The sequence below is a fragment of the Lissotriton helveticus genome, chromosome 6 (genome assembly GCF_964261635.1).
Source record: "Lissotriton helveticus chromosome 6, aLisHel1.1, whole genome shotgun sequence".
In the NCBI taxonomy this organism is placed as follows: Eukaryota; Metazoa; Chordata; class Amphibia; order Caudata; family Salamandridae; genus Lissotriton; species Lissotriton helveticus.
Window position 1 is genome coordinate 1,120,649,576 of NC_136067.1, and position 13,639 is coordinate 1,120,663,214.

At 45.3% G+C, this 13,639-nt stretch overlaps 1 protein-coding gene across 1 annotated transcript in view; it reads right to left on the reverse strand.

Moving 5' to 3' along the window:
* Window positions 1–13,639, reverse strand: part of SYNE1 (spectrin repeat containing nuclear envelope protein 1) — a 2,361,447-nt gene that overhangs the window by 304,069 nt on the left and 2,043,739 nt on the right. Inside the window, exon 125 of the mRNA XM_078648775.1 lies at window positions 4,418–4,543. Within this exon, the coding sequence (XP_078504901.1) occupies window positions 4,418–4,543 (126 nt within the window). The remainder of the gene's footprint in view (window positions 1–4,417; window positions 4,544–13,639) is intronic.

Below are 13,639 nucleotides of genomic sequence, written 5' to 3' on the forward strand. Positions count from 1 at the left end.
TATTCTGGAAAACTGCATATTTAGAAGAGGGCTCACTGTACGCAGTTTTTGTGGACCTCCGTGCCGCCTTCGACCTGGTCCCTCGGGCCAGGTTGTGGGCGGTACTAGAGGACATGGGTGTCCCTGGAGATATCCTCCAGATTCTCATTAGGCTCCACACAGACAATTATGCCCGGGTAAGATACGGAAAGGGAGGTAGGCTTACAGATAGGTTCCCTGTCCAACGCGGGGTAAGACAGGGATGCGTGCTGGCGCCGTCTTTGTTTTGTTTATTTACAAACGGGGTGATAGAGCACCTGTGCAGAATCCCTAATATTGATGCGCCGCAACTGAACAGCAGTAGGGTGCCGGCGATTATGTTCGCGGACGACACCCTGCTGTTGTCAAAGACACCAATGGGGCTACAAAGGATCCTGGATGGATTCTTGGACTTCTGTAACAAAAGGGGATTAGAAATAAACCCAGCGAAGACCAAATTTATGACCTTGAGCCACAAGCATAAAAGCTGCCCAAATCCACGCCTGGGATCAACACCTCTGGAGAGAGTTCAAGTGATTGAGTATCTGGGCATAACACTCAACCAAAATTTAACATGGGTGCCACACAAAAGAAAAGCAACCACTAAATTAATCCAGAGGGCGGGCGCAATCACAAGAATCGCAAAAAAATCCCCATTTCGTCCATTGGCACCAGCAATACAAATTTACAAGGCCCAAGCACGAGGAGGCATAGCTTATGGGGCTGAACTATGGGGACACACATCGCTTCACTCTATACAAGTGGCCGAGAACAACTTCATTAGACACTTGACGGCCCTTCCCTCGAGCACTCCACTCCTTCCGTTGAGAATGGACTTGGCATTGTGCCCAATCAGCGAAGAACTGAGCCTGAAACCATTGACTTATTGGAGACGCTTGTGGAGTAGTCAAGACTTGGGCCACTATAGAAGTGAATTACAGGAGCTCCTCAGAACGATACAAGTGTCCAAAATTCAATGGCTCAAGTATATCAGAGATATGTGTATGACCCTTGGAGTCCCAGAGCTATGGAACAGTCCTGAATTAACGTCTGCAAGGCTTCCCCGGAAAGCACTCTCCAAACTTTTCCATGATTTTATGTTGCAAAGTTCCATCAGTTCAATCCGGGAGGGCTCTCTAACTGATATATTCATTAAAACAAAAGACTTTTATAGCTTTGAATATGTCCTTGATGCAATGTCCCCTGTGCACGTTAGAAATTTTTTTCTACAATGGAGATACAGCTCTTTACTGCTGAGGTCTCTCACTAAAAACTGGGATGGTAACCTGGTCTCACCCAACTGTCCTGCGTGTAATTACAAGCTAGAAAGTGACGTACACGTGGTCTTATTTTGCAAAGCTTATTGCAAAATTAGGAGCTACTGGCTCATCCCGTACCTAAGGAACTTGGGCTTTCGAACTTATGCCCCAGCCTACAGAGTCCTTAAAACTGACCTTGCATCTCCAACAGTATTTGTAATGGCGAAATTCCTGACGGCAATGTGGAGAGTTCGTGCAAAAATTATAAGGGATTCTACTGTGCCACGAGCAATTTGTCCCTAATTCAGTCTAAAAATGCACTTTTGAAACCTTGAAAATGACTTTAGTCTAAAATGCATTTTTGAAACCTAGTAAATGATTTTATGGATCTTAACACTGATGAATTATTTTTAACACACAATTTTATTGTTAACGGTCTAATGTTTGCTTATCTGTATATCTTTTATGTCTTAACGGTCGAAATAAAGATTGTTTGACTTGATAGCCAGTTGGGACGTATTGCGGGGTAAACTCCAATCAACTTCAGGAGCAAAATCAAGAGGGCATTCAATTTATTCCAAGTTGGAGTACCTCAGCACCTGATAACATGGCTGCTATATGCAAAATAATCTCAATAAAAAAGCATTGTTCTACTTGGTTTAATATTGATCTATAGCAGCTTAAATTGCATTGCAAGCAGGCTGAATGACTGACTCCATACTGTGGATATGTCAAATTGCTTGATGTTATTGCGTATATTGCTTATAAATTAGCAAATGTTAAGGGGTGTACCTTGTTTTTTTCCAACTGGATTTTAATGGCTCCAAATCCATCTAAACAAGCACACGCAATTGTTTAAGATATTTTGAACCCTGCTTGCCTATATGCCAGGATTGCTTCCTCCAATGAACTCTGTGAAGAGCTTTTAATAGATTTTTTTTTCTTTCCTCATTTATCAGCTAATTTGCCATTTCCTAAGGTTTTATTCAGCTGTAAGTCTTCGGAGCAGCTTCTTCCTGAGTTTACTCCTCTTACTGTTGACATTGTGCATGACAAAATTTGCCCACGGTCTTTAAAGTTCCTACTGGAACTGCGCTTTCTTAAGTTTTTTAAACAAATTGTTGATACTGTTACTCTCCACTTACAAAATTTCTGTAATTGACACTTTCTACAGCTTCTGTTCTTTTGTCTTCAAAGACGCAATTGTTTTTCCCTTGCCCAAATCTAGATTTCCTAGTTGACGCTAATTACATGACATTATAGCTGTCTCTACCTGCCAAAATAATTAAAGCATTCACAAGCAACTGTCTTATTTCTGAAACTGGCTTTCTTTTTGTGAATCTGCTCCAGCATCATCGACATGGGACAGAACAGCCACAGTAGTCAATTTATACATTGTTTTAGACTGTGACGAGCGGCATCTTTGGTCGTTTTGGACGTATCTGCTACATTTTACAAGATTCCTCCCCCAATTGTCATTTTCTCTTTGGAGGGTGCAGTGGTGAGAGACACAGCCTTACTATGGCTTGACTCAAGCGGTTTTACACTCTTCTCTTCACTCTACATTTAGTTCTGATCAGAGAGGGGCACCTTAAGCCTCTTCCCACCTTGTTTATATGTTCCCCCTTCAGCGTTTACAAAGTCTCACAGGTTTCAGTTCTATTGTTATGTTGACGATACACAACATGTTTGTGTGTCGATTATTTCAACACAGAATTTCTGCAGAACAAGGCTTTGCAGTCCTGGCTCAAGGCAATTTAATCTTAGATTTCTAAGAATCATGTCAAACGGAACACAGAAAAAACGTAAGTTCTTTTGTTTAAGTTCTATCATCTTGGTGGTTCACTTTCTTATGGTAACCTCCTTTCCCCTCCCAATAACCCTCCTGGCAGACCAAAAATATTGGTATTCTGATAGACGATTTTGTTATCCGTGTTAGAGTATACTTGCAGAAAAAAAACTCTTCTTCCATCTCCTTCTCAAAAAATGGCTTTCTCTCGGGGCTTAATTATAGCCATATAGAATTATGGCAATGCGGTCTAAATTGGTCTTCAAGAGTAGCTGCTTCATATTTTTTAGGTAATAGGCTGGTAGGTTCTAGGACTCCATCCTAACATTTACATTTCAGAACATTTTGCTACATTCCACTAGTTTCAGATCAACATTTTGTTCTTTCCAAGGCTATATGTATTTACCAGAGAGCCTGGCTAAGCTCAAAATTTCTATGTTCAAACTTTGAGCCTTATGTCCCTTTTTGCTTTTTACAATCATGATCTGCTACCTTGATACTCCCCTGCCTATTGGCATATGACGATAAGTGGCATTTCCTTTTCATTTTTAGAAACAAACACCCATCCCTGGGCACTTCAACTTCTGTAAATTGCAGGATGTTCCACAGTCTCATCTTGGACTAGTGTGTTTTCATAGTTGATTCCAGAAATATCAAAGTGCAAAGTGCAATGATAGTTTGGTAAAGGTAAAGACGCCATGTGCTTGAAGCCCATATGATGCTCCAGAGTAGGGAGCAGCTTAAGTGTGTAGACCGTTTCGAAGGCTGCCGATAGGTCTAACAGGATTAGAAGGCAAGAATCATTCATAAAGCCTATATGTTGAATTTAATGCAGCAACTTTAACGTTGCAGCCTCTATGCAATGACCTTGGAAAAAATCTGCTTTGGAAAACAGGTTGTAAGTGTTCTTTGTCAACAGATTAATTTAGCTGGTTGTCAACATGTGATTGATTTATTTTTCCTAGCCACAGAAGGTTGACTGCTGGGCCAAAGGAGCCATTAAGAAGAGGTGAAAAGCAGGGCTGGGCTATTCTCACACATGAGCACTGGTAGCAAGTCTCATATTTGAAGGTTTCTCCCCTGTGAAAATGCAGCAGCCTTCCAAAACTATTTTGGGGACATTTAGGCAGTCAAACAGATTGAAGCACCAAGTTTTAACATGAACTAGGAAGCCTGGAACATGTCTGACAGGAAATATTCCACCTTCACATTGGATCATCTAGTTAATGAGTGCTTGTTATAGCATCCAAAATATAAGTAATACTCCATCGGCTAATGCATTTCTGAATATTGCTGAAAGGGCACAGAAGTAATTCTGACACTAAATCGCTGTGGCATAACAGAGTCCTACCTTGCAACGGACTTGCTCGGTATGAAGTTCATCGTGGTGATCAGGGAGAGGCAAATTAAGCTGTTTCTTGAAAGTTCGCAACCGCTCCAGTGACTCAGCTATTCCTTTCTCACATTTCTCGCAATCCTGTAATAAAAATAATAAATATTGATACATTTGTCGAAACCACACTTTTACAGAAGCACATTTGGTACAAAAGCACAAAGCCTTCTTGTTTTCACTACATCGTCTGTATTTCTTCCTGTATCATCAGGTTGGTGTAAAAGGCAGTCTGCCAGGCTGGTAAGGTATTCCCGGGTACCATCTGTAGAGAACTGGCTTTTGTTGGAGTTACCACCGCCCCACTTTTTGCCCCCTTTTTTAGCTATTAGAATCTGATTTTCGACACTGTGACCTGAGGCCTGCTCACCAGACCTTCGCGTCACTGCTCCTTCCCTAAAACAAGATATTGTCTAATTGTGCAAAACAATTGGCAAAGGACATTAGCACCCTGTAAGTAGCTAGCAAATGGTACTCCAGGAACCTAGGGCAGGGGTACTAGAGAGGGTCCCTAAGGGCCGCAGAATATCCTATGCCACCAGACCCACATACAAATTCCAAAAAGCCTGCAATTCCGGGCTGCGTGACATGGTGCAAACCATGAGTGATAAAACAACATGACCCACTCCTTTGTGTTGTGCCATAGTCACTCCATCTAATATACGTAAGTCACCCCTACAGCATGTTATTGAGCCCTAAGGCAGGGTGCATTATATTTTATGTGAGGACATATCTTGACGAGCAGATATGTTCCTGTAATGTCTAGTTCTATTACTAGATATAAGAAGTGAACAGGGAAGCCATTTTGAGTACGTGCTGGACACTGGTGAAACCTAGCATATGGTACTCCATTTACCTAGGGCAGAGGTACCAGAGAAGGTACTTAAGAGCTCCAGAATATCTTATGCCACCTTAAAGGACCCACATAAAAATGCCACAAAGACTGCAATTGCAGGCTGCGTGACAAGGTGCAAACCATAAGTCATAACACGACATGTCACACTCCTGTGTGTCGTGCCAAAGTCACTCCATCTAATATATGTAAGTCACCCCTACAGCATGCCATTGAAACCTAAGGCAGGGTGCATTATATTTTATGTGAGGACATATCTGCATAAGAAGATATGATCCTGTGATGTCTAGTACTATTACTAGATATTATAAGTGAACAGGGAAGCCATTTTGAGTACATGTGCTGGACACTGGTGAAAACAAGTTCCCCAGTAACATGATGGTTTTACTGAGAGTACGGATGTTTGGTATCAAACATCTCGGATTAATTAAGGAACACTGATACATGTGTCGGATTTATTAATACATGCACATACAGGGCACCTTAGAGAAACCCTCTAAAAGTCCTACCAACCAATGGTATGCTGACTGACTGGTTCACGCTAGCCTTCTGCCAGAGTCACGTTTCTGACCACGAGGGTGAGGGCCTGAGCTCTCAGGAGGTTGGAAAGAAAACCTGATTGGGTGGAGGGTGTTCACACCCCCTACCAAAGGATGACCTGCCAATTAGCATTCCAAGGCAGGAGAACGTTAAAGAAGGCACCAACTTTGACATGCAAGTTTTGTTTCCCTCTCAGGAGAGGACGCCAACCCCCTTTATCCATAGCCCGTTGGCACCTGAACAAGTGGGAGAATTAGATGGTCAGGGAGGCGTGCCCACCCCAGGCTAGTACTAACTCTTAGGTGGGCTACCTGGAGTGCCCCCAACTTTTCAGAGTTGGCCATCTTGATGACGGAAAACAAAGAGATTCTGGGACAGGGTTATGCCCACTTCCCACAGGAAATGGTCATATAGGGGTGTAGTGACCACAGGGGTAAGTAGCCCATTGGCTACTACCCCTTAACCTCCTTAGTGCCCCTAAATTGAGTATATAGGGGACCTAGTGATACCAGATCTTCAAATTCTGACGGATCAAGGGAAGGAGTGGATAAAGGAGAGTCCTACCACGAGAACCGAGCTGCAACAACTGACTTGGCACCAGCCCTGCCAGACTGATTGCTGGCCCCTACAACTGTAGAAGAAGCAGCCTCGTCATGCCACTGTGAAGTCTCCAATAAACCCTGAGACTGCCAGTTCTTTCCCAATTATTTGAAGAAACTCGCTTGGAGTAGATGAGTTACTTCTCTGCAGCCGCTGGCATCAGAGACGCAAGGTGCGGTTGTAGGAAGCTGGCTCTATATATACTATACCAAAGTGAGGTATAGTGTGCACAGAGTCCAGTGGAACCCAAAAGGTAGAATGAGGTAAAGTAGATAGCACTTCACTCTCTATTTGTGGTAGTGTGGTTGAGCAGTAAGGCTTTAAAAGAGGGCAATGTTAAGCATCTGTTGTACACACTCAGTCAGCAAATTAATTCACACACTCAAAGACTGAACTTCAGACCAATTGTTTTTGTATGAAAATATTCTTTTAGTTATTTTATTTCTAGGACCAAGCACGCCTGGCACAGATAAGCAATAAATACTTTACAGTAGTAATGCAGTTTGTAAACCGTTTGAATTGCAATTGTAAATGTATTTTGATTTGATTACAGTAGTGTTCCTGACAATGCAATGCTTTTTAGAATACAGTACATATACTTTGTATGGGATTTTCAGTAGAATACCATGTAAGTTACTTTTCAAATTACTTTTCGAACACACTGCAGTGTACCTGGATACTGTACTGGGGCATTTCCTGTAAACAGGTAAGTAAAAGCGTTTTTGTTATTTAGTACAATTTTAAAGAATTTCTTTAGACTTTCCCACTCCACACTTCAAACCTTTTCATAGAAAAGCAGTCAATGTTATCCTATAGAGGAAAATAGTGTTATCGGTTTAAAGGCAAGTACATTGTTGTGGGAGTTGGTATTGTGGGGATAGACTCAGGGGTCCACCAATGTCAAGGATGCACTCTTGCTACACCCTCAGCGGCACTAGGGTGGCCGGGGTCAGAGTGCTGAAGCCCAATGTTATCCAAAGAGGGAAAGGGGGCCTCCGGTTGGTGGCTGCTGATGAGCAGGCCACTGGGTTGTGGGAGCAAAGCAATTGGACTTAAGCTCAGGGCAAATGGGAGTTTAGGCCAGCACGAAAGATACAGGTGACCAGGTGCAGAGTGCTGTTTTGGCTTCGGAAGCCCGATAGCTTTCAATGGGGGGTCTCCGGTTTGCAAAAGAACAGCAGGCTTGGGGACGAAGGTCTTCTGGGTGCGACCACGATTTGGAGAGGTAAGTTAGGGTATTGGGGGTTGGTTAGGCTCCGTCGGTTGGGCCACCCAAGGCCGTGGGGCGTCGGGTGCAGGGGTGCCTGCTAGGGTCGGATCTTCTTACCAGCTCCTGGTCGCAGTTGGGGGGACTTTCCGGTTTGAGGCTGCAGACGTCAGCTGGAGGCTTGAGGCAGGTCAGGGTTCACCAGATCTTGGGTCAGGATCACCGGGGAGACCTCCTCTTGGTGTTGGCCCACTCGAATATGGGCAGTGGGAGTTGGGTGCAGAGTGGTGCAAACTCGCGGATCCTTGCGGAGCTGGAGTCTGTTGTTTGAACAAATCCGGTGTTCACAGGAGTCAGAGTCTTTGGATTTGAAGGCAGGCAGCTCCTCCTATTTTCTTGAGGTTTCTGGCTGCAGTACACACCGTGATTTCGCTAGAGCAGGTTTGAAGTGGCGACAGGCCGGTAGGGCTAAGGGCTAGTCAGTGGGCATGCTCCTCTTGTTAGCTTCGGCACGGCTGTTCAGTTGTTCTTCTTTTCTTCTTGCAGGTTCTTGTCTTAGGACGCCAGGTTCAGGGGTGCCCCTAAATACAAGATTTAGGGGCGTTACAGGTAGGTAAAAAGGTTGGGATCACTGGGTCCCTTCCCTGGAGTGGGTACAGCCCCTATTATTCCATCCTCCAGAGGGAAGGAGGGGGCATAAGCCTTTCCCTGGTTGGCTGAATCCCCCCATCTGCAAGATGGCGGGGACTGAGAGTTGTGCTTCACCTCGCCTCCTTCACCTGAGGGGTGGAGTTGGCAGAGGTGGGCACATCTCGCTTCCTCACTTGTTTTTCCCACCAGTTCTCCCGCCCAAAGAGGGGGTCAGAACCAGTGGGGAACAGTTGCTGAAAGCAGCAAGTGGCCTGAAGCTCACAAAGTCGGCAAGCCTTTGAAGCTTTCCCTTCGTGGACCCTGCTCATCCTGGGGAGGAGACTTGGCACCTCGTCCCAGGATGTGCATTGTTTCAGACCCCAGAGAGCAGCATGCTCTCGACCCACAGGTCCAGAAACATGTCTGGCGGTGGCAGCTGAAAGCAGCCACTCAACCTGGACAATAGTAGTAGGACGTTTTTAAGGGGGCATTTCTAAGATGCTCTCTGTGTGCATTTTTCATTTAATCCCACACTGGCATCAGTGTGGGTTTAATGTGCTGAGAAGTTTGATACCTAACTTCTCCGTTTTCAGTGTAGCCATTATGGTGCTGTGGGGTTGTAATGACAAACTCCCAGCACCATATACTCTTAATGGCAGCACTGCACTTTCAATGTCTAAGAATGGACTTAGACACTTTAGAGGTACAGGGCTCATGCACCTGTACCCTCAACACTGGTATAGAGCACCCATCTAGAGGGGTGACTGATCTATGCCAGGGCAGTGGGTTGCAGGCATGGCACACAGGTGTGCTATGTCGATTCTTCACTTTGTTCTGCACCAAGACACGCAGCCTGCAAAGGCAGTGTGTGAGTGTAATGGTACAGGGCCTCTAATGGTGGCATAATAAGTGCTGCAGCCCTTAGAGGTATTTCCTGGTCTCAGTGCCCTGGGTACCTGTGGTACCATTTACCGGGGGCTGATTTGTGGCCAGAGATGCCAATTGGGTTTTGTTTTCAATGCAGTTTTTAGGAAAAGAACATAGACACTGGGTACCTGATTGCCAGGAGCCCAGGGCACACTCAGTCAAAGCACATCAGCAGTTCAGCATAAAGTGTGGGCTATCATGCAGATACAGGGCACTTTCTCACAGCGGTCCACCAAGTTGTCGCTCCCCATCCAGCCCGTCGCAGCAGTTCCTCAGCAAAAGGACCCTGTGCTACTGAAGGTCAGATCTGAGCTCCTACCGAGTGAGAAGACACCAGGGCCAACGGGAGACACGCAGGACCAATTCCCAAGTTATCAGACCCCGTGCAGCAGCAACGGTTTGTTCTGTCCAGACTGGACACCCACGCAGAGGAAGATTGACTTGCAGATCAAGGGACTTTCAGGAAGAGTGAGACCCACATTGAGAGCAGCCCAGCTGTCCTGTTTGCCCCTCTGCAGCAGAAATAAAAACAAAGAGTGAGTCTGCCACTGCCACCAGCTGACGCCCAAAACACCTATAAACCCACACTGCAGAGCCCAAGTCAAAGGGAGGTGATGGTGGGGTCCACAGACCCACAAGAGCTAAGCCCATACTTGGGTTTGCCCAGACTGTACTCCCAGTTGTTGCCTGCAGCATCTTTCTACAGGCCCCATCCAACCGCAAGTGACTCTTGCACCAGAATCCAACAACAAAAGACACCACTGCTCCCGGGCTCCACAGCCAGAGGAGAAGTGGACCAAAGACGAACCCACATGCCTGAAGATCTAAAGAGTGGAGCCCCCTGTGGGTTCCCCAGACTGGTCCCACAGTCTCATCTTGCAGCCTCTTTGTAACTGGACCGTTCTTCTATTGAAGTGAATGGATCACCAGACACCATGAGAGCTCTGCACCCGAACGCCCCCGAGCCTACCGAGGTGACCTGTTGGTATGGCTTTGGACCTTGCCCACTACTCACCTTAAGCCGGAAGAACAGTCCAGTAAGTCGCTGACAAGTGCCCGAATGCAATACATGTTTTTCCTCCATAGGATAAAATTGCTGGTCATGAAAATGCATAAATTGTCCATTTAAAAAAACTGTAAAAATTAATAACTCGAAAAGTACTTACCTGAATCTGATGATCTTGGTATCTAAATTTATATAAAAGTACATGTTGCCGCCACCAGGGATCTGCTCCCCATTGAAAAATTTGCCCAATCAGGAATTGGCTCTGAGGGGTGCATCTCCTTCCTCTCTGCACTTATTCAGTACTTAAGAAATTTCGTAATGTCGTTGTGTAGACGTTCCCATTGTTTTCCCCGAGGGAAAACAATGGGAACGTCTACACAACGACATTAAGAAATGTAACCGATCAATGTACTTGCGAGAAGCACACTACAAGGTTGTGTACGACTGGTATCTATACCCTCAGAAACTAAACAGGATTTTTCCCAATACCTCAGACAGATGTTGGAGAGGATATGGCCTTCTGGGCGACTTTAAACATATCTGGTGGGACTGCCCACATATCCAGCCTTTCTGGAAGGAGATCCTCTCTCAAATTAAGCTTATTTTGGGATACACAATCCCTCAGACCCTAGAACACACCCTGCTAGGGATACGAGACCCCCTTTTAAAGCGTCAAAAACGAAGTGATCGCTCAGTTATGTGGCTGTTCCTGGGGGCCGCTAAAATGGCCCTAGCAGCTGCATGGAAGCGACCAGAGGCACCCTTACTGACTCAGTGGCACGCAAGATTGTGGAGGGCATTGGCCCTCGAGCGTATGGCAGACATTATAGATGACACCACGAAGGAATTTGAATATACATGGTCCCCGCTGTTGGGCTACCTTTCTGTAGGCCTTCCAATTACGGTCTGCTTGCCAGGGCTTAGAGCCCTCAACTTGTTCCTTATCTAGGGGCCCAGCTTCTCAGCTGCTTGCGTGCATCGCCCAAAATCAACGAGGAGAACACAGACACCTAAACCCCCAATACACATATTTTGTTTCAGGGCATCCTTGTTTTTGTTGTTCTACTGTTTTGTTATATCTGTCAAAATTCCCTGTAACGCCCCCCATAGGGGGGGGGGGCAAATGATAAGCTATTAAAGACTTGCACACAACAATTCTTGGAATGGGGACCTTTTCGAGCCATAGAACCTGGGACGAAGATGACACTCCGACTAGCTCTCTGTAACTCCTGGCTCCCCCCTATATTTGCTCTGTTTATAAGTATTGTGCATGATGCTCGTCTATGGTCATATTAAAACCAAATAAACAGATTTTGACAAAAAAAAGTACATGTTATTTGTATAAATTGGTGTCGGATTTCTTCATTGAGTGTTGACTCATTTACTGCCTTTGTTTGTGTAATAAATGTTTAGAACTACCCTCTGATATGCCTAACTGCTCGCCCACACTCCCACAAAAGAGAGCATTTGGGGTGTTATTTGTGCCTCTGTAATTCCTTTGGGGCTTGATTGGACTCTCTGCACAGTGTACCTCATTTTGGTTTACTGTATATGGAGCCAGCTTTTTAGTAGCTGGGACTTCGACCTATTATTAATGCAGAAAGAGGGTGAGAGGTACTTTTCTAGGCTTAAAAAAACAAGATTAAACTGGAGATTCAGATTACATATACTGTAACTGTGCCAAGTGGATGAGGCTGTGACATTACCAATCTGGAAGTCACACCTCCTAAATAAGGTGCTGCTCTTGCACTTCACATGGGTAATTTTGAAACTCATTTTCAGTTGATCCTCGTATAGTAAATACAATGACAAAAAGAACTGATTTAGTAATTAATTCACATGTCTGGTTCTAGGGATTCTTTAAAAACAAACACTCATTGATAAATATGCCTGGGTAAACCTAGTAATAAGAGCAGGAGAGAAGAACACCAACATCTTCGCAAAGAATTGGGAATGAGCTTCTGTTCGACTATTCATATAGAGGCTATTCATGTAGAAAATGTAATTACAAACACAATATGCCCTGAAGGCGTCACAGATGAAAAGAGATATAGAACCACGCTTAAATCAGTGGCACAGAGTCATGCATAAGACTTGAGAGCAATACTCGAGAGCACACAGAACGATCTATATAGTAACCAAAAACACCACAATGAGTATGGGACATGGGTTAAACTCGGATCGATTGGACACAGAGCACAATTATTCCCCCTCCCCTAAACAGTACTCTATAGGATAAGTCAACAGAGTTGTAATATGGCCAATGTTAATTGTGCGTGTGGGAAAGTGCCATTTCTTTGCATGATTACCTCCTTACTTTTTGCCAGAAACCTGAGGCTAACTCAACTAAGTGTGCACTGGATCCTGCTAACCAGGCTCCAGCACCGGAGATCTTTCCCAAAACGATGCCATTGCTCACACAATTGGCACACCTCTGGGCCACATATAAGTCCTTTGTAATAGGTACCAGTGGTAGCAAAGGCCTGGTGATCAGAGAGGGACCCTTAGGGCTGCAGCATGTACTGTGCCACCCTGAGTGGTCCCACACCAAACACATGCACACAGCCATTGCAGGCTCTCTGTTGTGGTGTGACTAAGCTAACAGAGTCGACATAGCACACTTACCTGGGTGCCACGCCTAACCACCACTGATGGTGGCATAGGAAAGTCACTCCTCTGGAAGGCCCTATAGCCCTAAGGCATGGTGCACTATACCACAGGTAAGGGCATAGCTGCATGAGATGCCCCTACAGTGTCTGAGTCCATTCTTGTACACTGTGCAATGAAGCCAGTTTGAGTACATGGGCTGGGAGTTTATCAACACAAACTCCACAGCTCCATGATGGCTTAACTTAAGACTGAGAAGTTTGGTATCAAACTTCTCAGCATAATATACCCACACTGATGCCAGTGATGGATTTATTATAAAATGTACTCAGAGGGCATTTTAGAGATGCCCCCTGAAAAACAGCCCACTTCTAGTGTGTTGGCTGACAGGTCCCTGCCAGCCAGCCACCATCAGACAGATTTCTAACCTCGTGGTGTGAGAGCCTTGGTGCCCTCGGAGGTCAGAAACAAAGGCTGCTCTGGGTGGAGGTGCTTCACCCCTCTCCCTAGCAGGAACACTAACATGTGGCGGTTAACCTTAAAGGCTCCCGCCTGCTGTTATGCTGATTTGGGCAACTCCAACTAGTGGATATGCTCGCCACCTGTCCTAGCCTCACTTTTTGGCGGAAGGACAGGCAGGAAAAGTAGTAAGCAGAGTAGGAGTAACCACCTTGGCCTGGCATTCCCCTAGGGTTGACAGGAGCTGAAGTAAACCACTTTCTGAAGAATTCCCCTTCTTGATTTGGAGAATTAGGACGGATAGCAACAGGAATATTCCCCTCTCCCCAAGGGGATGGGGCATCCAAAGGGTGT